At 42.4% G+C, this 24,142-nt stretch overlaps 2 protein-coding genes across 2 annotated transcripts in view; one reads left to right on the forward strand and one right to left on the reverse strand.

Annotated features, from left to right (window-relative positions):
- CACNA2D4 (calcium voltage-gated channel auxiliary subunit alpha2delta 4) overlaps positions 1–24,142 on the forward strand; it is a 192,863-nt gene that overhangs the window by 96,601 nt on the left and 72,120 nt on the right. Inside the window, exon 27 of the mRNA XM_066634443.1 lies at positions 688–762. Coding sequence (XP_066490540.1) covers positions 688–762 — 75 coding nt within the window. The remainder of the gene's footprint in view (positions 1–687; positions 763–24,142) is intronic.
- On the reverse strand, positions 15,011–23,584 carry LRTM2 (leucine rich repeats and transmembrane domains 2). Its single transcript, XM_066633541.1, has 3 exons — positions 23,518–23,584; positions 19,035–19,625; positions 15,011–15,465 (listed from the first exon to the last, which is right to left on the reverse strand). The coding sequence occupies exons 1-3, from the start codon at positions 23,582–23,584 to the stop codon at positions 15,011–15,013; spliced, it is 1,113 nt and encodes a 370-aa protein (XP_066489638.1).

Here is a 24,142-nt window from a genome sequence, read left to right on the forward strand (position 1 = left end):
TGCCGCCAACTACGTTTGTTGGGAGGAGGAAGAGAAGGACTATGTTTTAAACCAAATGTGAACTACCTTGAGGGCCTCTTAGAGTGTGGAAAGGTGGGATACAAAATGCCTAGGTAAAGAAATGTTTGCAAGCAATTTAATGGCTCATGATACATAAATCTGAAAATAGAGAGGTTAGCTGTTCTTCAGTCAGAGCCCATGAGAGGGGGCTGCAGAGGGAAAACTGTGCTTGGACCCAGTATCAAAAATACAATTATATATTGTAATTTGTAGAAATTATGATCCAATGATGAAATATGATCCAATATGAAATCTTTGATCCAATGGAGAAGGGAAGGGGGCCCAAAATAAACTTTGTATCCCCAAAAGAAACTTTGTAACCTTTTTAGAAATATTCATAGAAAATTAAATCTGAGGCAAGGAGCCTGGTTTGTATGTTAAACTAGCAGGGATTTCCCCCCCCCCCCAATGGAGTAACATTCAATCAGCTTAGCCCACAGCTGGAGCATGAAATGGCAGAGTCCAAGCACAGCTTGACCATCTCATCCACTCAAAGTTCTTCCTCTTTTTTGGGTTTTTTTGAACTGGCTTTGTGAAAGGAGTCAACAGACTATCAGTTCTGAGATCTTCTTCCCTGGGTACACATGGTCAGGCACTTAATTTGATGCATTTATTTCTTGACAGAAGGAGGCCTGCCTGAGGCTGTAACAGTGAGCACATCCGTTTCTGTGACTGTGGGTGGGAAGACAGGAATCGCTGCAGGTAGGAGCTTGTTTCAATGCAGTTGAGGCATAATGTTGGAGATAAGCATAGGGAAACCCTCTTTTACATCTGTTTGGAGTTTGAAATGGTCTCTATTGGAAATTGATAGATGTGCTAGTACTTGACTGGATAAAGCATAAGAAAATACGTTGTATGAGTCCTATCTGCTAATACTAAGGCTGAGCTGAACTCATGTGTACAGTTTGAGTTTAATTTCCATGTTTGGCAAACATCATCTCTGGTTTTTTGTTGAATGTTCAGTACATGCGCCCCTTCAAAAAAAACTTTTTCAAATTTTCATCTGGGACTATGGAATTCTATAACCTTGGCTGAAAAGACTGGGAAATTGCTCTCTATAAGCAACCTCAAAGAGTATTCTTCACATCTTTATTGGAAAATGGTACCTTCTTTGAAAAGCAGTTTTAAGGCCAAAAACTGAAACCTACAGGTTTTCAGTTTGGTGTACGTTATAGGCAGAGATTTGTGAAACTTTGGCTTGCATCCTTTTTTATTGAACACAAGGAAGCATGTACATTGTGTTATTTGGTGTATTTCATATGCCTTTGTTTTCTTTGTGCCCTTAAAATGGTTTCACTGAAGTATGATATTAAAATGGTTTCACTGAAGTATGATACTTAGGGTTGTGTAGTGGTTGCTGATTGGCAAATCAATTTGCAGCTTTGCTTAGGAGAGCAGAAGGTGGGCAGAGATTCTGGGAAGACAAGGGATTTGAAAGCCAAGAAGCCAAGTGATGATCACAAGTATGGGTTAGGAGGACCTGAAATAGTGTGGGAACTGCGGGGCAGAAAGTCAAAGAAGGACATGGCTAAAGAGAAAAGAAGCAGGCCGATGGTGCCTTTAGACATTACAAAAAAAAAAGTGATACCACCAACCACATGCATCTCTGTGTATTTGACTAATGACATACTTCTAGTGTTCAAGGAAAAACTTGCATGATGGTCATCAAAGGCTGTTGATACCACTCTGGCCTATTGCATTTTTGTAGCATCCAAAGTTGCTTTCAGAAGCAGGATGTTGAGGGGCAGAGGGGCCACAGAGGTGGGGAGAAGCGGGTAAGGAAATCTCATACTTAGTGTAGCACTATGTAAGAAGTGGGCTGGAAGGGAGAGGGGGAGGAGGGATCACAGTATTCAGCAAGGTGGAGAGCAATAAATGCTTTATATGTATTCAAAATAATCAACTAAATATTGCGTCTACTTCCAAACATAATAGGAAAAAAAACATTTCTTGTTTGCCACTCTGCAGCCCCCTGAATACTAAATGTTGTTTCCCATAATGCCAACTCTGAGTAGGTTAGTCTTTTCTAGGTAGAAACCGCATGGGGGAAGCTTTCACTGCTGCAGCCAGTACCTTTTCTACTGAATTAGGAACCCCTGTTAGCTGCTGTAATGAACCTAACAGCTTTTGATCACTGTGCAAACATTAACTAAGACATAATTATTAATTATGGTTTAATTGAGGCTATTTTGTCTCTAGAGGTATAAGCCTAGAGCCTTCTGCTAGCAAAATCAGCTCTCTTCATATGACAAACTTGAAGTTGTATAACATGAAGAATTCCTAACCCCGCTCCAAATCATGTTACTGACTGTTCTCTCATGTGAGTCAATAACCTGGGGCTTTATTCTTCACTGGGAAGAAACTGCCGTAGTTACATCACAGCTGCTGACAGATATAGAGTCCCAGTGAAACTGCTGGAATCTGTGGAGGAGTTCTGCCATCTCCCTGGTCTGTGTATATGATGTCTCTCTTATTGTGTGACCTTCTCCTCAAGTGAGTTATTGGCTTGGCATCTAATCATCATTCCAAGCATGGACAAACCCCAGTTTGTTTGTGCTTAAAGAGTTGCTTTTGGTTGCTGCCGCATATGGAATTGAGAGTTGTGTGTCATGGCTTGAAAACCCGAAGCACATCATAAGTACACCTGCTTTCCCCAGGACAATGAATTTCTCTAGATCAGAACATTGTGTTTTGTGGTTTCTGAAAACGCCTCTCTGTATGCACCAAAGGCTCTTGTTTTCATTACATAGTAAACTGAAGACAACCATCAGTTGTCTGAGCTACATGCATGCAGAGAGCTTTTGACTTCTGTGTTCCTAACAGCAGCCCTGCATAACATTTGACAAGCTACTTTGGAGTCAGGGGAGTTTCAAAAGCAGTTTGCAGCATAGCATCAGGAGGTGCTGTTAGAGAGGGAAATCCTACTATTGTGCTCATAAATGGCTGTGCAGTCCCTGTATATATTTTACAATGTGGCAGACAGGCAGAAAACTCACTGTTCCAGATTTTAAGGGTTTTGTTGCAATCCTTCCTCCTGTTTTTTTCCTGCTGTTAGTGCAGACCAGCCTGTGTGGGTAGCATTGTTAACTGACTATAGTGACATGATAATGGGATAGAACTCCAGCAAGGCCCAGATGCGGAATAGTCTTTTGGCCTGCACTATTCCTACAGTCTTCTTTTAACTTTTTGTGCCGCTGTGAGATACAGGAAGCTGGACTAGATGGGCCTATGGCCTGATCCAGGGGGGCTGTTCTTATGTAACTGTTGACATAGTGGGGGTGCAATGGGTGGGACTAGTTTGCTGTGGTTCTTCCAGTCTGAGCAGAGAGATTTACATGGAATTCTGTCCTAGAATTCTTTCAGTCACAGTGCTATTTTCATAAATGAGCAAAAAGCCTGTGTTAGAGTTTAACTACTATATCTTGTCCCTGTGACATGAGCCCCCAGGATGGGGCTTTTCCAGTGAGGAAGATTTTCTGGAAATGATTCTTTTTTTCTGGGATATGCCTTACTGAGATTTGTGGGGCATTTCCCTGGGAAATCCACTTGTCTTGAGTCCTTTCCAGGCTTAGAATTCCAGCCCAAGAGCTGGTTGTAGCAGATGCTGCCTAGCTCAGGCTTATCTGTCCCATGCTGCCCTTACTGGCTTGTCTCCCGATTGCTTCTGCTGTTGTGCTTGAAGGGAAAGCAGCCCCTGAGTGTGGTCCAGAGGAGACTCACACACTGCAAGACGTTGTGAGATGGGCACCCATAGACTTTTCCTTGCTCCCTTTGCTCCCAAATTATTCAATACCATTTTAATTCTGAGCGGAATTAGAGCAGTAAGGGGTTGCTATGGCAACTGTTTCCTTGTGCCTTTGGTCTAACTCATTTCAGACAATTACTCTCACGCTCCAGGATTCACAGATGTGATAGAGGAAGAGTCATGTGCTGGGCTTTTGACTTTTCACTTTTAATTTCCTCTCTTTCCTTTCACTGGTATTAACTCCTGCAATTCCCCAACCCTATTGAAAAGTATATGTATATGCCTTCCTAATGAAGGAAACTGCTTCATCGGCATGACTGAGCATCATGATGTGGTACATATACATAATGGAATCATTGGAATTTCTTAGTTGATATGACATTTGCATGAGTATGTATGTTTTTGGTGGAATATGTGGGCTTTTGGGACATGCAGACTGTACATTTTCATGTATGTAAATATGAATGTCTATGGATGGAATGGAGATGTGTTTGTGTGTTCACCGATATATCAATATCTATAAGGGAACCTTTGCTCAACTTCTGCTGGTACTTCAACTGCAACCATACCTGAATAAGTCAAAACTTGGATATAGTGGTCCATACCTTAGTGGTCCACACCACATCACACCATCATGCTTAGACTACTACAGTGCATTCTACAAGAGGCTGCCCCTGAAGACAGTTTCAAAATTGCAACTGGTTCAGAATACTGCAACTTGTGTGGTTACTGGGGCCCAGCAGTTTGATTCTGTCAGGCCACTGCTCCTGCAACTGCACTGGCTGCCAATTTGTTTCTGGGCCTAATTCAAGTGCTGGTTTTGACCTACAAAGCCCTATATGCCTGGGGCCTTTGGGATTGCCTACTCCCATATAGTCCAGGTCGTCCCCTGAGGTCATCTGGCAGATCCCTGCTAAAAGTTCCCCTGCCATTCAAGGTAAAGAGGATGGCAGCAAGATACAGGGCCTTATCTGTTGTAGTGCCGCACCTCTGGAATATGATTCCAGAGGATTTTCAATCAACCCCCTCTGTGGAGCAGCTCTAGCAAGGCTTAAAAATGTTTCTGTTTCACCTAGCTTTTGATGGTAGGGGCTTAATGTTATGTGTATTTTATATTTTTATGTGTGTTATAATTTAAATGTTTTTTGATGTTGTGTAAGTCACCTTGGGTGCCCTTTGGGGAGAAAGATGAGATGTGAATTGATAAATAAACCAGACTTGTAACCCTCCCTACATGCGGGCTTGGCATTGCACATTTGACCAGCCGTGGATTGAAAAATTATTTTTAAATTGTTTTTAAATTCACATACCCAGCTATTTCACAGTGCTCAGTTACCTCTTTCACCCTGTGCCTGCCATTGATGCAAGTTTAAGCAATTTCATTAAGTCTTAGTGCCCAATCCTATCCAACTTTCAAGTACTGATGCAGCCCCAATGTTGCCTCAAGGTAAGGGAACAAACAGTGCCCCTTCATTGCAGGATGCAGTGCATATCCTCTTGGCACAGCTGCATCAGCGCTGGAAAGTTGGATAGGATTGGGCCCTTGGGAAATTTCCATATGTCTTAGGCTATTTTTGTATGTCTTAGGCTATATGCATATGTCAGTGTATGTAATGCTAAGCAATATACACAATTTGCCCAATTTCGTGTATTTTCTGTAAATTTACACAATTTCCGCATATTAAGTTTATTTTCTTATCAGAGCTTGACCACCCATGGAACTTCTTATCCATGCAATGTTCCAGAACCAAACCCTCACAGATAAGGAGGGTTCGCTATAGTTGGTTGCCTATGTTGAGTTGAAATTGCTTCCAAGCTACCAGGGCAAGGAAGCTGTTGCTTTTTCCCCTATGGGTTTTGAATATAAGCCTAGCTGTAGCAGTAGCAGTGTAGATGGCAGGCTAGCAAAACATTTTGGAAGCAAGTAGCATTTTGTGCATTTATTTGCGAGGCTGACATGATTGAATGCGCAGGGATTCATAGAAAGTGCATGTGAGGGAATCCGCACATCCATGTACATTGTGCATTATAAGGAGCCCTGTTGAATGAGACCCAAGATCCACTCAGTCTGGCAACCTGCTTTTCACAATGGGCACCATGCTCCTGAGAAGTCCACCAGCACTATATGAAAGCAGCAGTTTTCCCTACATGGTTTATTCTCAACTGGTATTCATTGGCATACTGTACTACCTCTGAACCTGGAGATAGGTAGCATATAGCCATAGTTGCTAAAAACAGACATATCCTTATGGATTTGCCTGATCCCTTTGTAAATCTATCTAAGTTGGCATCCATTATCACATTCTATAGCAGCAAATTCCCTAAATTATTTATGCATTATGTAAATGTGTTTTCTTTTGACTGCCCTCAATCTGCTGCGAGTCCATTTCAATGAATGACCCGTGTGTGGTAGTATTGGCTTTGAGTATCATTGGCTTGAGAGATACTTTGATGGTTTGATAATGTTCTAGGTTATTATTGCTAAGGCAGAGCACAGTCCATATCTCATACTTTGGACCTTCATAGCAAAGCCTACTCTAATATATGCATTAGGATGGAAAGGGTGTGGTTTTTAACAAAGAAAGGCACACGTTTCAGTTTGCTTCTTCATTTACACTTACTGTGGATGAAAGTGCACAGATGTCCTGGTGACAAGAAGAAGGTCATCATGAAGTAAATGGTTTTGCAGAACTGTTATCTGTAAGAGTAGTGTTCATTCTTTGGGGATATGTGATAGATAATTCTGTTTGCAGAAATATAATAAGAAGCCCATGATGTTCTCTGAATTGTTGATAATAGAAAAAGTCATGTATGCCCATATATTACTGCCCAATTTTGTATTCAGAAACTAGAGCAAACTTGTAACCACCCATATCAAATGCAACTTATCATTCATATATCATAGGTATGCTGAGTGCTTCACTACCTGTTGAGGTTTAGACTTGCTGAACTTCTTTGTCTCTGCATCAGTCACAGACCATATAGGACAGAGGTGTTAAACTCATTTCTTACAGAGGACCGAATAGCATTTATGATGCTTGCTGAGGGCTGAAAGTGATGACATTAGGCAGGAAGTGATGTCATTAAACAGTTCAAGACCAAAAATAAGCACTTTTTCTCACTTGGGAACTCATTAACTGCAAATAACAGAAGTGACAATATACATATCTTAATCGTAGCTCAATTTTCAAATGGGCTGCCCTTTCAGCAATAACACCTCAGCATGGCTCAGCAGTTGAGAGAGCCTGAGGGCTGGATAAAAAGCTTCCGTGAGCCACATCCAGCCCCTGGGCCTTATGTTTGACACCCCTGTTATAGGTTGTTTTGAGGCTAATGAAACATATCTCGCTGGTTCTTGCAGAGCTTTGCTGAATCCTGGTTCAAATGCTTATCTTTTAAACCTGTCACAGCTGGCTACCTGCAAGATTCTTATTTTCATGTTGTCCTGTTGTGTGCTGTGACTTTCATTGGAGACCCATCTTCAGGCACCCTTTTCCAGGTGCATTTGGAGATGCTGAGAGGTGATGACTGGAGAGGGCGTTTTTTGTGATGGTGCCCCAACTATGAAACTCATTCAGCAAACAACGTATTATTTTCTCAGACTTGTTATCATCTGAATAATTTAAAAATATTTTTCTTTTGCTGTATATCTTGTTTTGTTGGCTGTAGTTTTGTTTTTTTAATTTAAAGGATTTTTCCTTGCAATTTGTGAACTGCTATGAACATTTTATACTGAGTAACAGTATATAAATTATTTAAATAAGTACGTCAATAATAAACAATACCCTACTTCCCATTCTTGCAGTCCCATGCAGGCAGCAGAATAAGGGGGTTTGTCAAGTTTCTTGTGAGCAGTGGGCTACATTTTGCTTGGTAGACCACAAACTAGAACCTACCTACTCCTGATTTTACCTTCTCAGCATTCCCCAGTGTTTTCATTCTTCTCTAAATTTATCTTTCTGTGCTGCTTTTGGACTACTCAGGTGCTTGTGATGTGGTTTTACGATGCATGAAACCGCAAGATCAGAAAAGATAATATACCCGGCTATTTCTACAGAAAGATACAAAATCCCTATGCCAGTTTTGTATTCCAGCAATTTTCCAGGTTTTGCTCTATACAAGGTTTGCACAGTTTGTGGCTTAAGCGGAATGCGGCCCCACTTTCTATCTATTGATCCATCTTGCCCAGTATTACTGGTAGCAACTCCATCTTTCTTAGTTATCAGACTGAGGTCTTTCGCAGCTCTGCTCCCTATATTTTTGTGGTTTTTTTTTTAAACTGGAGATGCCTGGGGTTGAACCTGGGGCCTGGTTCCTCCTCACAGAGGTATGGACAGTTTGATAGAATAGAGCAGTATGACAACATTGGCAGCAAGTGCTGTGGTACAAGTTGTAGTCACATTTTGAAAATTCTGCTGGAAGGCCCCATGTTGATTTGTGTGGCTTCTACCTCTTCACTGCTGCAGTCTCTAATGCTGAGGGCAGGAGAGGTTTGAGCAGTCCACATTCTGGCTGATCCCAGATAATGCAAAATGAGAGTAAAGTGGCACAGTCCTGAGGTGTCTCTATTTTATCACCCCAATGGCCCTTGCAGTTATGCAAGTGTTTCACATTGTGGACTGCATGGCTCAGGAAATGCATTTTCAATGCCTACTCAAATACACTTTGCCTTCTTCACCAGCTTCATATCCTCCATTCACAATATGGTTAAAGGCTAACACATTTAGAGCCAAACCTGTGTCTAAAATTGTGTACCATGTCTGTGTCAGTCTGTCTCAGATGACTGGGATTTCAAGTAAGAAAGTGGCGAATGATGAAACCCTATTGGTGGAGAAGAGCTCCCCTTTCTGAAGGCAGATGGAATGTGGGGGCTGAAGTCATCTGTGACAGTTGAAAAGTGACAGCTGAGAAGATCAGAGAAAGGAGTATATCTGAAGAGCAGCTGTTAATGGAGAGGCAAGAGAGAGATTATAAATATGAAAGAGAGAAAAAAAGAGGGTAGGAAGGAACAATTCCAAATAGTGAAAGTGAGAGGTTTGAAAGCACAGTGTACACAATACTCCACAACTACTTGTGGGAGAGAATGCAGCCTCTGTATTTATCTCTTATTACCATCACTCTAATGCAGTAGAAAGTAAGAGGAGGGCTTGTGAGCTGTGATACTTCAGAATGGTGACAAGGTGTCATGGGCAAGACTTGTACAGAGTCCAGAGTCTGCTGCAGAGTCCAGTTATGCAATTGTATGAGTTATGCAATTGTATAAGTGATTGTACCAGTCGTCAGTCTCCCTCCTCTGCAACACATGGTCGGTGTGCAATTGACTCATGACTGGCTGCAGATTGAGCAGGTCAGGTGATCATGGGCAGAAAGTGCCATTGGTAGAGCATTGATATACTCTATCAGTAGAAGCAGGGCTAGACATTGCATAGCATAAAGACAGTGTAAGCAAATCCAAAATGGAGTCCATCAGGACGGGAGTGAGGGGTGTTGTAGCAACAATGTGATAGGTTCAGAATGCCTAGAACTTTTTTTCAGATCTCTAGACACACAAACCAGAATGAAGTACTGCAGTGCAGTGAGCCATGCATTTAAATTAACTTTGTGGTTCGGGCAGCCCAATCCTAATCTGCCCTGGAGGAGGTAGGCAAGCTGGTCGGCAAAGAATCAAGAGCCTCCATGTCGGGCAGCCAGCCCAACATGAAGGCTCTGGATCCGGTGGAGCTAAGCTCCACCGGTCCCACCTCCCCCCAGAATTCACACTCCCTTCCCCCCTGAATGCCTCCTCCCTTCCCTTTCCCCATTCTCCCTCTGCCTCCCCCCTTCCCGGAATGCCTCCTTCCCGTCTTCCCCCATGCCTTCACTTACTTCTCCGCTGCTTGGTGATCTGTGTAACTGCTGAGCTCCAGCGCTCACCTGGCACTAGCCCAGAGGAACACCAGCAGAGCACCAGCACCTTATGGCATGCTTGCGACAGTGTATGCCAGCGGTGAGCCAGCGCACAAAGTTTAGGATTGGACCGTGAGTTGGTGGCTCAGAGATTGAAATGCAGATCATGACCTCCCCAGTTTACTTCCCAAATATCACTTTTGTCATATTGACCTCCCCAGATATCACTTTTGTCATGTGCACAGTAGGTGGCCTTTTGAGGATACTCAGCCTTGGCAACCAGGTGGGGATAATCATATTTATCTTATAGGGCTGTTGTGAGAACTACATCAAGATAATTCACATGGAGTGTATTTCGCACTTAAAAAATACCAAAATGCTAAGAATAATTATTGTTACATGGGAATAGAGAAAAACATAGTAAACAGTGAGGTTTCTGTACCCATATGAGCTACCACTAGAGAATAACCATGCATCTGATAAAATGGATTTGAGAACACAGAAGCTTCTGTCACAATAAATTCACCAGTATTATTTAAATTGTTGCAAGGTGCTTTGCTGGTTTTGCTGCAAAAACCTACCACAACTCCCCCTCTTTGAGTATTTTGTGCCAGAATTTACAGGGATATGAGCTAATCTATATGAAACAATTGACTTTCTCTCATCTGTGACTCATTCAATTTCTTTGTGTGTTTAGGAACATGTCATCTCTGTGTTTAAGAACCTCTTTCCCTCATGGCATTCCTGAAGGAAATTTGTAGCAGAGTGTGTAGGATTATTTCCACAAATCAAATTTAAAACATGGGGTGTGTAGGAAAATACATTCTTTATTATTATTCTAAAATAACAAGTCAGAAATATAATATACTTTCAGCTTTTTTTTAATCTTGTCACTCTCCCTTAAACTCTTAACAGAAAGAAAAAAAACTGTACATGCCATCTGTCCTCCCCTCCTTCCCCCAGCTCTTGTCCCAGAACTGTGCCTACCTCTAATTTCCTGGATCATTTTGACTGTATCAGAGAAGTATGTTTTCCTTGGTTGCTGTTGTGACTACTGGCACAAGAAAGCTCATTTCCTGTCTCCATCCACCTTTACTGGTAGAATTGGATTGTCCCCATTATAACTTCTTAGCAGCGTCTAAGGTAACCTTTCATTTGCTGACTGTACCTGCTAACCTGGAGGAGTCGATTTACTAGAGCACAAAAAGGGAGTTTCCACAAATGGTGTAAAAATTCCTGTTTAAATCATATGCATGCAGATTTCTGCAGAGACATTACTGTCATCATAAGCATATGCATTATGAATGTTCACATCATAGCATTTTTAGGTTTCTAATCATCTTAATCATCTTTTAATCTTTTTTGATTGGGACAGGTCAAGCCCAAAGCAAAGCCAGGCTCTTTAGTTTTAGAGATGGCACATGGGCATCTGTTCTTAAGACCAGATCTGCTTATACATATGGAGAAACAAGCTTCATTGAGATTAGCAGAATTAGTCAGACAGTTAAAGACTTCCATTCAAATATATAAGCCTGATTTCCCGTGGTTGGCCTTACAGCAACAGTGGACATTTTTGAGCAAGCATGTTTAGGGCTTGTACTGTAAGACTCATTAGTAAGAAACCATTTCCGTAATTTGTGAATACTCCTATGAGCTTGTACCATTAGCTCACATCTTCTTTCACAGAACTCCTCAATAAACTCCTCAAAATATGCTGATATCATCTTGCACTTCTAGTAGCATTTTGATCTTATAAATGGGGAGTGCAGTTCGCCATGCATGCTGATTTTTATCCTCTGTAGGAGGAGTCTGCTAGATACTGCTGGAAGGCTCCATTTCTAAGGTAGATATATATGGAAATTCAGAATGCTTGAATACTTCTACTATTAGTACTAGTATGTGCTTGTAGATTGAATACAGAGAATAAAAAGAGAGAGAGGAGTCAAATATAAAGCTAAGAATTTTGAAAAACCTTTCAGAATTGCTGTTCAGGTGGAACTGGGAAATTTTTCAACATACAGAGCTGACCTAGATGGTAAGAGTTATATATTTTCTCTCTCGGATATTTTGTATTCATTCTGAAGGCCATTCAAAATTCCTGGTCATAGTTCAAAATTGCTGCGTGAGTTCCTGATCTCAGTGGACAGCACAGTTTACCAAGATGAAGTTGACATTTCCCAGATTGGCTTATCACATTATCCAATTAACTTCCTCTTACTCTCAGTGTTCCCCAAGTGCTTCAGTGTATTTGGGAACAATCAATATCCAGCTTCTATCATCCCTGGTTTTCCTTTTCACTTATTTCTCCTCTTTCAGAGTCTGTTTCTGGACCTGGACGTGTCAGGGCAAATCCTGTGTCATATCAATGAGAAATTAGAACAAAGAAAGTTTGGGTTGTAATTATAAACCCACCAAATAGGAAACAAAAAATGTAATTGGCAACACAGGGACCGAAGTGACAGATGGGAATAAGGGATGGATGGGAAGAGGAAGGGAGTCTTTCCCTCTTCTAATTTTTGCTTCTCACTTCTTTTCCATCTCCTAAACGCACACTTGCTCTCGTTATTTCTTACAAGTAAAATAGAGATCTATAAATATACAGCTCTGACATTAGTCCCTTTTCAAGTACAATTGTGCTGCCCAGTATGTTACAGAGGTATGTTCCTTTGGGAAGATTATACAAGACAGTTGGAGTTTTATATCCAGCAGGCAGAATGCTAGTGTTGGTTTACTAGGTATATGCAATACTGGAGCAACACATGCACTTATTGACTGGAGTCTTTAACTACCCCAGTTTTGCCCCTCAGTCCGGGATATAGCAGAGGTGAGGTTGAGTTCTTGGAGGAAATATGATACATACATGGTACGTAGTGAGAGTCTCTCCTCCACTCTTGGAATTTGTCCTTTGCCTTGATGACCAACCTTCTATGCACAGTGCATAAAATGAGATGGCTACAGTCCAGTCCAGCTCCCGAGTGCCCCTCCCCAAAGCTCCATAAATTTTGATTGTTTTTTTGCCACACCATCTCTACATTAAGTATGTTCCATCTATTTGGATGTGTTAGTTCTTTGCCAGTAGGATGGAGGAGGGTAGAATTGCTGCTCCCAAGATAAAATCTTGAGCCTTTCACAGTGTTCATGTTTGCTGACAGAGGATGTGGGGAGGGATTAAAGGAAAGTGAGCATTGCTTCCACTCAAAACCAGCAGCATCTGCTAGAGAAGAGCCACCGATCGTCAAGACATCAGAATACAGTGAATGAAGGAAGAACTCTGATGACCTGGTCCTTGCCCAGCTAAGGTGATTGCCTGGTTCTGCTCCTGAGTTGCTGGAGAGATACCTTGGAATCTGGGCCAGCTGCCAAGTTGTTTCATGACTGTAAGGATCACAGTATCCACAAAAATTGCGGCTGCACGACCTCTTGTGTCATCTTCCTATCCTAGGAATACCCGCTGTGACGGGCTAGAGCAGGTTACCATGGCAATATGTGCTCTCCCCTGGAGACAGTGCTTTATCCCACTTTCAGTGATATAAAATGAGTCCTTATGTTGGTTCCCCCCTCCCTGCCATCAGTTTAAGCAGAGCTGAGACTAATGTGAGGGACTGTGGGGTTTGAAGAACAGTCTGAGGAAAGGTACCTTAGATAACAATGTATATGCTCAGTGTGTGTGTTTGTGCAGGCACATGAATGCATGTGCTTGTGTATGTCTCTCTGTGTGTGAGTGTTTGCATGTATTCACCTCAGCATAGAGTTCCTCTCAGTGGCTGCCTGTTGGTGTCTCCCTTAGTGTCTCTTTTTAGATTGTGAGCCCCTTTGGGGCAGAGAATCTTGTGTTCATTTCTTTTGCTATGCAAACTGTTTTGTGAATGCTTTAACTGAAAAGTGATATGTAAGTATTCAAAATTAATAATACATTTATGAATGCTACTCAGAACATTAATGCTACTCTCCTTATTTTTGTCTAGGGATCTTGTTTAGGAATCTGCCTCTCAGTAGAAAGACATGCATGAATGGTGTGTAAATATGCCAATGTCAGTAGGGTGTTTGTATGAAAACCTCACCAACAATTTTAGAACCTTGAACTACATCCTCTTTTGTTCACATTTTGTCCACATCCAGGGCTCTGAATAATTTCCCCCAAACTTCCCCATCTGAGCCACTCTGCCTTACGCTGTACATATGGGATCAGCCATACTGCTACAGTAATGAAGCTGGCTAGGGCTTACATTGTGTGTAATTTCTTTACAAACGCCTCCGTGCTCCTCCCTGCCACTGCCCATGTCCCCAAAATACTCTTCCTAAGGAGATCAGAAAGGCTGGATGTGAAATCCCTCCCAGTGGAGATCCAGTGCTGCCACAAAAACTGAAAATGCCTTTCTAATTCAGTCCCTGTAATAATTCAGAAAAACAAACATTTTCTCTTTCTAAAGATTAAAGTTCCCAAAGTGACCACCATATTAACAATGGTGTCCTATCCTTCTTTACTTCCTTTCTTTTTCAGATACCTTTTATGGCAAGAATTATAAATATTTGCCATATCAGGAGGTAGTTGGCATTTTTTAAAATCTTTCTACAAATAGTAAAGTGCAGATAGTGTGCAAAGGAATGGAGGTGTGCACAGGAGTGTGTGTGTGTGTGTGTGAGAGAGAGAGAGAGAGAGAGAGATCAGCCTTTGTTTGTATTTGTCTGCATACTTCATGATGTAGATTAGAGTATATGTCACTGAGTGTTCACAACACATGTTTTTAATCTAAAGAATATTAATTCCTTTCTAGTGTTAAAAGCAGGAGAGTCAAATTCCCTGTGGCTCTCTAGTTATAGATCTTGAATCAGTCCTGGAGTGGTTGTGAACTGGGTTTCTCTACATCGTACAGCTGATGGGAAAGAGTAGATTGTTGTGCGGTAATATCAGTTACCCAACCTATGAGGTCTAGACACTTGTACAGTTGATGCCTTTGGCTGCTTATTTTGTTTGTAGAAGTTTCTGTAATGCAAAGAAGAAGGGAAGTGAAACAGAGAGGAGGGAGGGTGCCTGACTGGCTGGTCTTCCCCGCATAGGAACATCAGTGGGAGTTTTATGCAAAGAGGAGAAATGATGAGCACTTGAGGTCTGATTACAGTTTATTCACTTGGAAGTACACAAGAGCAGAGGAAAGTGAAAGAGACTGAACCTGGAGCCAGACGTCCTGAACCCAGAAGTATATTTACTAATTGGGTGAATGGAACAGCAGCACAGTCCACCTGTATGTCTGGGAAGAGGCAAGAAGTTCCAGTCATTAGGATTGTGTTCTCAGCTGCCACTAGTTTCCAAGAAAGGATTCATGCCACAGAGGAGATCTGCTTTTGTTCTTCATGTTCACCTTCTGTGTCACCCATTAATGGCTGCCTCTTCTTCAACTCCCTATGGTACTTAGCCATGAGAGATGCATAGATACAGCCATATGCCGCTGCTACCACCATCATGATACACACAATGCCACAAACCACCCCAGCTATGATGACCGTGCCAATGGCCCGGCGCACACTGACTGGTCGATATCTTTGTTTCTGGGGACAACCCATGCTGGGCTCCTCTTCTGCTTCTGGAGTTGTTTTAGGCTTGGGAATAGTTGGGCTTCCTTTACTGCAAGGAGGGCCAATATTGTCCAGCACAGTGGAACTGTTCTCATCCTCCAGCTGGGAACAGTAGTTGAACATCTCCATGGGCACCATGCGCATATCCTTGCCCCGCAACTCCTTAGGCAGGGTACATGCCAGCTGGTCTATCTTTCCTCCTGTCATACAAGAGAAAGAGAAGGGTGCTTAGTACCATGTTCAGCACAATAATATAACAGTTGCAACTGAACATTTAAAATGGGTTAATCTGCACTTCTGTAGTTAATTATTTAGCCACTGTGGGTCAAGAAATGCAGAATTATGGAATAAATGACTCATGATAAGAATGTTGCCATTAACCTTAGTGAATTTGGACAAGTTTCCCTTCATTTTTTTCCAAAAATAGTTTTATTTATTCTGCTTTCTTTTCCAAGAACATCAGTGGTTAACAAAAAAATTTAAACAATCATAAATATATTAAAACAAAATTATGGAAATGTAAATTAGCAAAATCACAGCAGCAGCATAAAAATTTTTTTAAGCAGTAGCAAGTTTACATCATAATCAAATTACTTCTGAAGGAGACACATCTTCACCAAGTAATGGGAAGTGAGCAGTGTTGGGGCCAGGTGGGCTTCCCTAGGGAGGGCATTCAACAGCAAAAATTCTATGAATGAAAGACCCTGTCTCTTGTATTCGCCCACCTCACCTTTGATGTTGAGGAAGACATGGAGCTGGACCTCTAATGCTGATCTGAGTGTATGGTAGGATACATAAGGCAGTCCTTAAAGTAAACTAGACCCCGACCATTAGAGTTTTAAAGGTTAAGACATCCACTTTTGAACTGAACTCTGGGGTAACAGTGGAGTTTTATGTCTATCCATCCAGCTCCAGGCAATGCACAAGAAGTAGCATTTTGGTCCTGCTGACATTTCTGGACACTTTTCAAGGGCAACATACACAGATTTCATTAAAGTAGTCCAATCTGAAAGTTATTAAAGCATGAATAGATGTGGCCCGGTCTGTCTTCCCTAGGAGAGAAGCTTAACCTGCTAACAAGCTCTCTTAGTTATCCATGTGTGATACATAGGCTTGTGAGGGATCCAGATGCTACTAGTGGCACCAGCCTTCTGTCCAACACTAGTCTCTTCTCTTTGCTGACTTGGGAGCAGCAAGGAGGGAATGGGGCCAACCTGTGCCCTTCAATTTGGCCTCAGAGTTTCTACTCCCTTCGAGGGAAGACGAGGTCAACTTTCACCCATTTTGTTCTCCCAGCAGGCAATTTCCCTGACCTCCTTACTATAGGTTGGTCTCCTGGAGCACTCTGCCTCTAAATAGGTCTTGCACATAGTCACCCTGGGCCTTCCAAATAGTCACCAAACCCTGACCCAGACCTCTTTGTTGCCAGGGTGGCAGAGGGAGCCCTGCCACGGCTTGCCTGCAGCAGGTTGATTCCTTTCAGTAGCACCTGTTTTGGAAATGGTGTCTCTTGCCTCAGAATATCCCTTCTGAGCCAGGTTACCCAGTTGCTGGGAATGACCCAGACATCTTGCTACCTGAGCACCAAAAAATAGTGCTGGATTATGTGTATCCCCAAACTGCAAACCTGTGTCCTCAGGAAGAGTGTGTACAATCCAAAGCAGGTTGTATGCCTACTTCTAGGTTGACTGATTCCCCCAATCAATAGTATTTTAATCTTATTTGAAATAAGTTTTGGTTGTTCACCCACATCCAGTCCCTCACTGCTTTCAGAGCCAATATTCAGGTTTTTTACTGCCTTTCTAGGAGTGGAAGAAAAAGAGAAAGGTGAGTGTGCTTCTGTCCAAATGGCATTAATTTGCCTATGACTACCAGAGCCTTAGAACCCAAGCAGTTTCTCCAAAAATGTAGTAGCCAGATTCCTGGCTCCTAGGAATAGAGAATGGCCATAGAGAATGGATTCCTCAGCACTAATCTCCTGACTCACATTATTGTGAGGGGACTTTGGTATTGCAGAAGACAATTCGTTTTCATGTCTTGAAGCATTTAAGTAGATGATTGCTGAGTGAGCTATGAAGTAGTCTCAGGTCATGGGGAAAGTTATCTTCATTAAATATGCCATTGGTTCTGGAAGCTGGCATTTTAACCATTCTGTTCCCTCTGACCTTCTCCCTAGCAGCATCAACCATGTCCAGTGGCACTGAAATTCATCTCATGCAGCTCAAAAGCCTGCATAGGTTGGAACCTGTAGCTGGTTGAAGGCTCACGAATGACCTTTGACTACAAGGGGAGTCCTCTTCATCCATCAATTAAACATATACCAGTTTAATTATACCAGCCTCTTTCTCTCCCTATATCCATTGCTCCGTTGCCTTCTGTTTCAGCATAAGGCCAGTAGAATGCCACAGAAATTGTTGCTAATTTTGCTTTCTACTAATATCAACTTGCCTTTGGCCTCAGAACAGGCTACAAAGTTACTTTGGAAGAAGAAATTTGAACTCTAATAATGCAAATCTGGGGGGGGGGAGCCAATAGCAAAGAGAGGAACAGTTATTAAAACTCTTGCTGTAACACAGGAGATGGTTGCAGTAGTACTTAGAAATGCTTAGCATTTTCCATCTGGTAATATAAAACATATTGCAAGATAATTGGCTGAAAGGTTACTGTTAATTAACACATTACCACTGAACTTTGAGGTGTATGCCATTGAGCAATTTTTACAGATGTGAAACTTGACAATTCAATCCTACCTAATGCCAATGCCAATGCAGTGGTACTGGCTTGGGCTACATGGCATCCCGGGGGAAATTTGGGCTGCTAGAGGTCTCTTCTGGGTTAAGGGACATTTGTCCCCAGCAACCAGAATGGATCAATTCAGACCTGCACCAGTGATATTGCTGATGCAAATCCTCATTGATCCATGTTGGTGCATCAGGTTCTGGAAGGGGGACAGAATACAACACAGGCCAGTGCCACTGATCCTGCCCCTCCCTCCCAGGCATGATCCACCTTCCCCCTTCTCCAGCCCCTACATCGGTTTTACCTGCTCTGGCAGGCATTGCTCCATCCACTGGTGCACATGGGAAGGCTCTTGCCTTCACCCTGTCAGAAAGCGCTTTATGGCACTTTTGTAACACTTGGATAGGCTTGGGGCCTTACACAGAAAGCTGTGATGGTCCGTAGCCTGGCTCTGTTGAAATAAATTATGAAATCCCCATTGAGAGAGTAGAAATCCAATTTAGTTGTGGGCATATTGAATGCAATGGTAGAATGAAGTTCAGATCTTAAGAGGTCGGAAGTCACATAGAGCCACTGACCTTCCGCCTGCTTTGATCTTCAACACTAGAGAAATTGTATTTTTATGGAAAACACTGGGATGAATTCTGTATAATTCTTCTTGCATTCTAGCAACTGCACATACTCCTGAACTTTTTCACAGCATGTCGCTTTGGGACCAATGAGTGCAGAAAATTCCCAAGTGAACAAATGGAACCTCCTCAGAATAAATTTACATCTAGGGTTCTGATCAACTGTCAGCACCAGAAAAGCGGACTTTGGCAGAGAATGCACTTGCACGCATAATACAACAGGTTTTATAGCATCGTGACTATTCTTCTTATCCAAGAACAAGAATTTAGGTCAGCCTGATCTGTCCAATGTGTCTGTCTTTTTTGTCTAGCTGCTTCTTTCCAGCCCTCTAAAGCTTGCAAAGATTAGCAGTGATTAACCTTCAGTACTGAGCCCTGGGGTCTCTCTCAATGGTACCTACCTCGGTAAGAGAACCATTCCATCCAGTATTTGAAGTCTCTTAGGTTGCAGTCACATTCCCAGGGATTGTCTCCAACTTGCAACTGCTGCAGGCTGACTAATGGCTCAAAGGTCACCCTGTCCAAATTCTGCAGACGGTTGGATCTGAGGGAGAGCCAGCGGAGTGATGGCAGGTCATCAAAGGTGCCAGAAGGGATTTGAGAAAGGCCATTAATGGATAGGTCCAGCTGACGCAAAAGAATAGTGTTCTGCAGAAGACCTTTGTCCAAGCTCCTGATGCTATTGTTCCTCAACTGTAGCTCAGTGAGATTCACAAGGTCTCTGAAAATATTATCAGGAAGTTGGTCTAAGAAGTTGTTTGACAGATCCAGTCTCTGGAGGGCAGAAAGATTGGAAAAAGCTTGTCCTGGCAAGGTGCTTAGCTGGTTGTTGAGGAAGAGGAAGGTCCTCGTGTTTGTAGGAATGTCCAGGGGGATTGATGAAAGGCCCAAGCCACTACAGTCCACCTCCAGCGTACCACTGTTGCACTTGCAGGAGGAGGGACAAGCAATGAGGGACTCTGCTGCACAGAATGAGAACCAACAGGCAAGCACTGTAGAAGGGAAGAGGGAGATTTGAAACATTAAAACATCCTCAGTGACTGAATGTATCCAGTGTTCCATTTTTCACACAGTACCCACCTCCTGACTTTTAAGGTCTTGTACCCAGCTAGCATGACTCTGTATCCCAGAGGATGGCCTCTTGTGTTGTAACTTCCTTGCTCACCTTCCCAGTTGTGTGAGCTTGTTTTGCCATATAACCCCTGCAAGTTATTTCCTTTTTAAAAAACCCTGTCCATCTTAAAGCAATAGTATGATCAAATTAGTGTTGCTTGTAGTCAAATGGCTTCCTCACAGCTGTGTCCTTCTACAGCCACATACAGTCCCAACAACGCAGGTCTTTTTTGTCTTTTTATGAGCTACCAGAGTTGGGAATAAACATCCTTACAATATAGTATCACTGGGAAGAAAGGACAGCATATCCCAGAGGGCTTTGCTGCTGATGTCAGAGTGTTTCACTGTCATAAGTGGAGTGAAACCAAACCTGATGAGATGATAGTCTAGAGCAGGGGTACCCAAACCCCTGCCCGGAAGCCATTTGTAACCTTCGGGGACCCCCAGTCCGGCCCATGGGGAGCCCCCAGTCTCCAATGAGCCTCTGGCCCTCTGGAGACTTGCTGGAGCCCACGCTGGCCCGACACGACTACTCTCAGCACGAGGCCGACTGTTTGACCCCTTATGCGAGCTGCGCACCAAGGGCTTCCTCTGCTGCTTGCTGTTTCACATGTGTGAAACAGCAGTGGCAGCAAAAGAAAGGCCAGATTTGCTTTGTGTAAGATCTTTTATAGGCCTTGAACTATTTCGAGACCTTCATTCATTCATACAAGCTCCATCTCTATTCGTTTACATAAATTTATTCAAATTTTAAATGTAAATTAATTATTTTTCTCCCAGCCCCCCACAAAGAGTCAGAAAGATGATGTGGCCCTCCTGCCCAAAATTTTTTACACATCTGTCTCTAGAGCAAAAACAGACCATTGTTTCCATAAAGAAAAGCTTTGTTCATATTTGATACCTTTAGGAAACTCCTTGAAGAACAAATTGACTTTTCAGTGCATTTTCTTTAGAATAGAATTTGTAGAGAACCGAAGTGATTTTGACTCCAGCTGCTTTATCTGAATGTACATGTTGGTTAGCTTTTAGATTTCTAAACTGCAATCAATGCCCAAAGGCCCCCGGTTGCATGTTCCTTGTTAAAATTCATGCTACATAACTAGCACCAGATGCAAAGGTCAAAAGATTAACTAAGACTAACTAAGGTAAAGGTAGCCCTTATACCGCTTCTTTCAGTTCAGCAGATAAAGACTTATAGAACAGGCCACCAAAAAATGTTACAAAAATATGGGCCCCCAAAGAGGATGTACCCTGCCATCATCTCTTGATGGAATCACAGAACCATTCAGGGTAGATGGTTCCACCTGACTTTATTTGCCATAAAGGTCAACAATGAGAGAAGTGTTCTTAAAGGCAGCATCCCTCTGAAAATCTGACGTTTTTTTTCCAGGAGTAGTTTTTTCCTTCTGTTTTCACTTTCTGAACACATAATTTGGATTCAAATATTATATTAGGTTTGAAACCACTGAATGCAAATATGTGTTTGAATAGTGAATTTCCCAGTCCTGCTTCTTAATTATTTCTGATACTTTAACTCCAGCACCAGATTTACACCAGACCCCAGTGCAGTCTTTAGCATTAATTCCATGAGATAATGTAGTGGATGTTAAATCATGTAATGTTCCAAACAGAGCCTATAATCTATAGGACTCTGTATGGTGTCCTCTCTGATTAGTGAATTCATATCTGGATTAGTTCAGCAGGTTAGTTCTGATTGATCCAATTGATCATTTGTTCTGATTAGTGCTCCTGTTCCAACTCTCCTAACAAAAATTATGGGTCAGGCAGTATGGTCAAGATTAAAGAGGCTTGTTGTGTACAGTACTCTCAGACCTCTGAACTGTCTTCCAACCAAGATGATGTTAGCACCAATAGCACAGATATTACAATAGATGTCATGCACCCTGAAAGCAGATCCTGTTGCTACCAGGACTGATATTGTCTGGCCTGAGGTATTTAATTCCACTTGGGCACTTCACTCTATGGTTGCAGGATAGTGCTTGAAAGAACAAGAGGGAAGGAAAAGTGACATGAGTCACTCAGGTGATCCTCCCTTTCTTGGATGCTTGACAGAAGTACCATATCAATAATACAGTGATATCTGTGATGACGAGAGAACATTTAGCTGCTTTGTGTAGAGAGAAAGGTGAGAACATGTCAGGTTATGCTATATAGGCGATGCTCTTCTGTGTGCATTTAATCAAATGCCTTCCTGTCTGCTAGGCCCTGGCTGAGCTCCTGTGAGATACCACCATTAATGATGGCACATGCTGCTGCTTCCAGAGATCTGGGTGCATTTAAACTAAAATTCTACTGCTGGGAGGATGGCCAAGTGACAGGGGACCCTCTTCCCTTATGTTGCCCAGGAAACATGGGCTCCAGCATTATCAACTGAATATAAACAACAGAAGGTTACAGAGTGTGGTTTGGGAAGGGCACAGGTAATTGTGCTTGTGCTTCAAAAGTCATTGTACTTGTGGATGCCCATCAGAGCAGCTAGGCAGAATTTAGCATTCATCCCATGAAAAGCAACAGCATCTAAACAATAGTCTATGTGAAATATTCAGCATACTGTATGCGCTGACGTCAAGTAAAGATAACATTACTTTGTGGGATATTCAGAACTCTAGTAAGGTGATCCAGGAATATAAGATTAGGCCAGGGCTCAATGGCATTTAGAGTAAATAATTTATAATAGCAATCTAGGTGGCAAGGATGTAACAAAGGCAAGGTTCCTGGGCAAAGGAAATAATTTCCTTGGCAACTTTCACTGGCACCTTGCATTCTGACCCCTAGTCATATTTTTTTGGTAAGCCTTTATACCCCCCACACTGCTGAACTGTATGTGTCCTCGTTAATGAAAAGAGCCTTTTCCATAATACATTACATGGATTGCTTGGTGGTTCACTGGAGTACATTTACCCTCTCTTCACTCCTACCGCTCCTGCTATGGAGCCTCCATATTCTCGGCCTCTGGAGCTGACGCACCAGCAGGGGTTTTTCAATGAGAAGATAAGCAAAGTAAATTCATTTGGTAGCTACAAGCGGGAAAAAGAGTTGGAGTATTCATGTGTGCATTTTAATGCACATTCCAGTGCTCCATGGCTGCGTGGAGGCATCACATAGTGCTAGTCTCATAATACAAAACAGCTTCTTCAGCCTCAGAATCATCAAAGAATAGCTTCATGGGATCAACCATTAATGTAGCATAGGCTTCTATCTGGCTTTTGGCCTTTAGCATTTGTAATTCATCTTAATGTGGTCAAGAGCTATTTTTAAACAATGGTCCCTAGAAAAGTGACTATTAATGTGAATGGTCTGGCAAAGCTTCCATGAACAGACGTGGTTTTCCAGATGTGCATTAGCGGTCATCCATCTTTAACACAGGAAAATATAACATCATCTGGGCATCCCATGACATCATTTGGCTTTTCATACTCTTCAGAATAGTAGGTGACCATTAGAAAATGTGTTATGCGAAGTGGCATGATATCATCATACAAACACAGTAACTTGCTTAAAGAGTTGGTTGTGAATGAGCGACAAACCTGCCATTTTGTCGTGTGTCTTTTTACTATAAGGAACAGGATGGTGCCCACTGTTCTTGAAACCAAAATCCTTATATATTACTGATTGTACCATGTGAAAGCATGGTTTTCTCCCTCATCACACACTACATGCCCACCCCTAACATCTAAAAACTAGATCAGGATCCTCACTATTGAACACTTTCCCATTATTTGACAAGCAAATAACCTGGACAGTACTTACAGCTAGCTTCTCTCCATCTCAGGGGAAGCCTGTTGCTCCACCAGTAGCCTCCACTCAGAGACAACATGATGGTTACTGTTTTCCCCACGGTGTCTTGTGCCTGCCAGCCAGGCTGGCGCACGTTCTTGCAGGGCAGAAAGCAATCTGGCTAATCTAGAAGACAAAAGCAGAGCAAAGAGCATATGGCTGTCAGGTCTCTAGTGGAATCATACATTGGTCTGGAGGATACCTCATCCAACCCAGAGAGCCAGGCTTCCTATCAGGCAAGGCAAGGCATCTTGAATGTGCCTGCACCTGTGCACTTTAAGGTACCTGCAGAGAATTTGCAGGATAGAGAAGTGCATCCAGAATGGTGCTCAGATTTCATGGAGTAGTCACAACAATTACTCTAGGAAGCCAGCATAAAAATATGCAAAGTACACATGGTTCCTTATTGGAAGTGCTTCCCAATAAATGGTTCCTTAGGAAGCCAACAAGATGGGATAAGGTTGCTGGTGGAAGAGGCAACAAACAAAGCCCTGCCTTACCAACCCAAGTGGATGATGATATGAACTTTTCACATACAACAAGCTGAGAGTAAGTGCTGTTCATCGCTTTTTTAAAAATACAGCTAGATCAATGCTCC

The sequence above is a fragment of the Tiliqua scincoides genome, chromosome 7 (assembly GCF_035046505.1).
Source record: "Tiliqua scincoides isolate rTilSci1 chromosome 7, rTilSci1.hap2, whole genome shotgun sequence".
Classification (NCBI taxonomy): domain Eukaryota; kingdom Metazoa; phylum Chordata; class Lepidosauria; order Squamata; family Scincidae; genus Tiliqua; species Tiliqua scincoides.

Coding starts and splice junctions, on each gene's coding strand:
- LRTM2 (XM_066633541.1), bottom strand. CDS start 23,584: ATGTTGTCTCTGAGTGGAGGCTACTGGTGGAGCAACAGGCTTCCCCTG. Junction 19,626..23,517: donor GAGATGGAGAGAAGCTAGCT/GTAAGTACTGTC, acceptor TCCCTTCTACAG/TGCTTGCCTGTTGGTTCTCA. Junction 15,466..19,034: donor GGAATGGTTCTCTTACCGAG/GTAGGTACCATT, acceptor CTTGTATGACAG/GAGGAAAGATAGACCAGCTG.